At 36.5% G+C, this 2,012-nt stretch overlaps 1 protein-coding gene across 1 annotated transcript; it reads left to right on the forward strand.

The window, feature by feature from the left end:
* The first annotated feature begins 508 nt into the window (after positions 1–508).
* Positions 509–1,774, forward strand: LOC106461425 (protein FAM110B-like). Its single transcript, XM_013921248.2, has one exon. The coding sequence runs from the start codon at positions 523–525 to the stop codon at positions 1,657–1,659; it is 1,137 nt and encodes a 378-aa protein (XP_013776702.2). The 5' UTR covers positions 509–522; the 3' UTR covers positions 1,660–1,774.
* The last annotated feature ends 238 nt before the right edge of the window (positions 1,775–2,012 follow it).

Consider the following 2,012-nt stretch of genomic DNA (forward strand, 5'->3'; position numbering starts at 1 on the left):
TTGTTTCCACTAGTACATTGGCTACTGGTCTTTGTTTCCACTAGTACAATGGCTACTGGTCTTTGTTTCCACTAGTACAATGGCTACTGGTCTTTGTTTCCACTAGTACAATGGCTACTGGTCTTTGTTTCCACATTATATAATTCCAAATTTTAAATATAATTATGAGTAAAAAACATAATGTTGTCACACAAGTTACACCAACACAAGTAGTAATACGTAATGTTGTTACACAACTTACACCAACACAAGTAGTAATACGTAATGTTGTCACACAAGTAGTAATACGTAATGTTGTCACACAAGCAGTAATACGTAATGTTGTCACACAAGTTAGTCGTATACATACATGTTGTCACACAATAAGTCTAGTTTTGTACTTGTTTTTACCTTATAATAATTATTGCAATAGAAGCGTATTTTTGTTACAGATTAACTTGTGTTTGGTAATTTGAACACTGTCTTAGGATTTGACTTTTCTTCTATCTGCTGTACTGCATTACCGGAAGCAGAAAAATATGTATGTACGACGTAAATATTGATATATTTTACTTCATTATTTCAGCAAATCGTCGAAGTGCTGTGGAGAGATTAGAAGAGACTAAAGCTGTTTATGTGAAGTCGGGCCAAGTGTTAGACTCGAAGCAACAGGTTCGACACAGCAGTCACCTACAGATCCTGTCAAAACCGCACCTGGTGTGTGGTTTCACACAAGAACTTCATACGAAGACTTTATGTTATAGCAGGAACGCAGAACGCAAAACGAGCTTTCGAAATCACGAGAAACATTCTCACCAGTCTGCAGACTTCGTTCAAAATAGTATAGGTAGGAATTTGAAGAAGCTACCAGGACTAAAAGAAAACGAATCAAAAAAACCTACAACAGTAAGTCAGTCTTCAGCTTTAAACATTCCTAGGGTTCTGGCCTCAACAGATAGGATGCTGCTAGGTGGAGCTGTCAAAGTACTCGATGTTTCACATCAAAAATCTTCCTTGCCATTTGGAGTCAGTTCAAGTAAACTGCCGACAGTTGTTCAATCCGGAGTTATGCCAAGAGACGGAAGTCCTCGATTTGGCTCTTCCAACACACAAGCTCGAGAGTGTTCTCAAAGCTGTGAATTCCAATGCAAAAATGGTGAGAATGCTACTGATGAAGAAAATCTGCATGATGAAATCAAAGAATTGAATTCTTGCTGCATCGGGATGAACGGAGAAGTTGGGAAATTCTGTTCTAGCAACCTCGATAACAACGGCGTTCGACGACGACCCATTTTACGGTCCAAGTCTGACGTGGGTGGGTGTTCTTTCTCGAGAGACCGGTCAGAGCTGTCCAATAAAAGGAGCAGCAGAGAGAGTGCAGAACTCGAGCGGTTCTTTGATACAATGGGACTGGATGCAAATGTGTGGAAAAATATAATATATGATCCCCATTCCTCGTCCCCGACATGTTTTCTTGATGTAGGTGGCACCACCTTTTCAGATGACCATCAGTCTCAAGCTTGCAGTGAATATTCCAGCGTAGAGAACAAAGAAGATGACACTGACAAAGAAGCTGAACAACTGAACAAACCTAGAGTAACTTCAATTATAGAGAAAAATGCTCGTGTTATAAAATGGTTGTGTGGCTGTAAAAGAGCATCACAGAACACAGGGTGTTAATTTCATATATCTCTACAACTGTTATCTTGTTTTGTATTGAAATATTTTTTCATATAATTATTTTATTGTCACATATAATTGAAATGGATCAGTCTGACTATTTTAAAGTATTTTTATTAGTTTACATTCACTGTTGTTATTTTTTTTTAAGAGCAATAGCATGTGTACATTTATATAAGTTATTTTTATCTCGGGAACTGTATATATATTAGTAACCTGATTTTCTGTAATTTAATTTTTATCATTGGTGAGTAAAAAAAAAAAAACCAGCACTGTCAGTAATTCTCATAACAAAAATATAATAATAATAACGGTTTTTATTTTTCAAGAGCAGACTGATATTCTTTTTAAAT

Source organism: Limulus polyphemus, unplaced genomic scaffold (assembly GCF_000517525.1).
Source record: "Limulus polyphemus unplaced genomic scaffold, Limulus_polyphemus-2.1.2 Scaffold39, whole genome shotgun sequence".
NCBI lineage: Eukaryota > Metazoa > Arthropoda > Merostomata > Xiphosura > Limulidae > Limulus > Limulus polyphemus.

Coding starts and splice junctions, on each gene's coding strand:
- LOC106461425 (XM_013921248.2), top strand. CDS start 523: ATGTACGACGTAAATATTGATATATTTTACTTCATTATTTCAGCAAAT.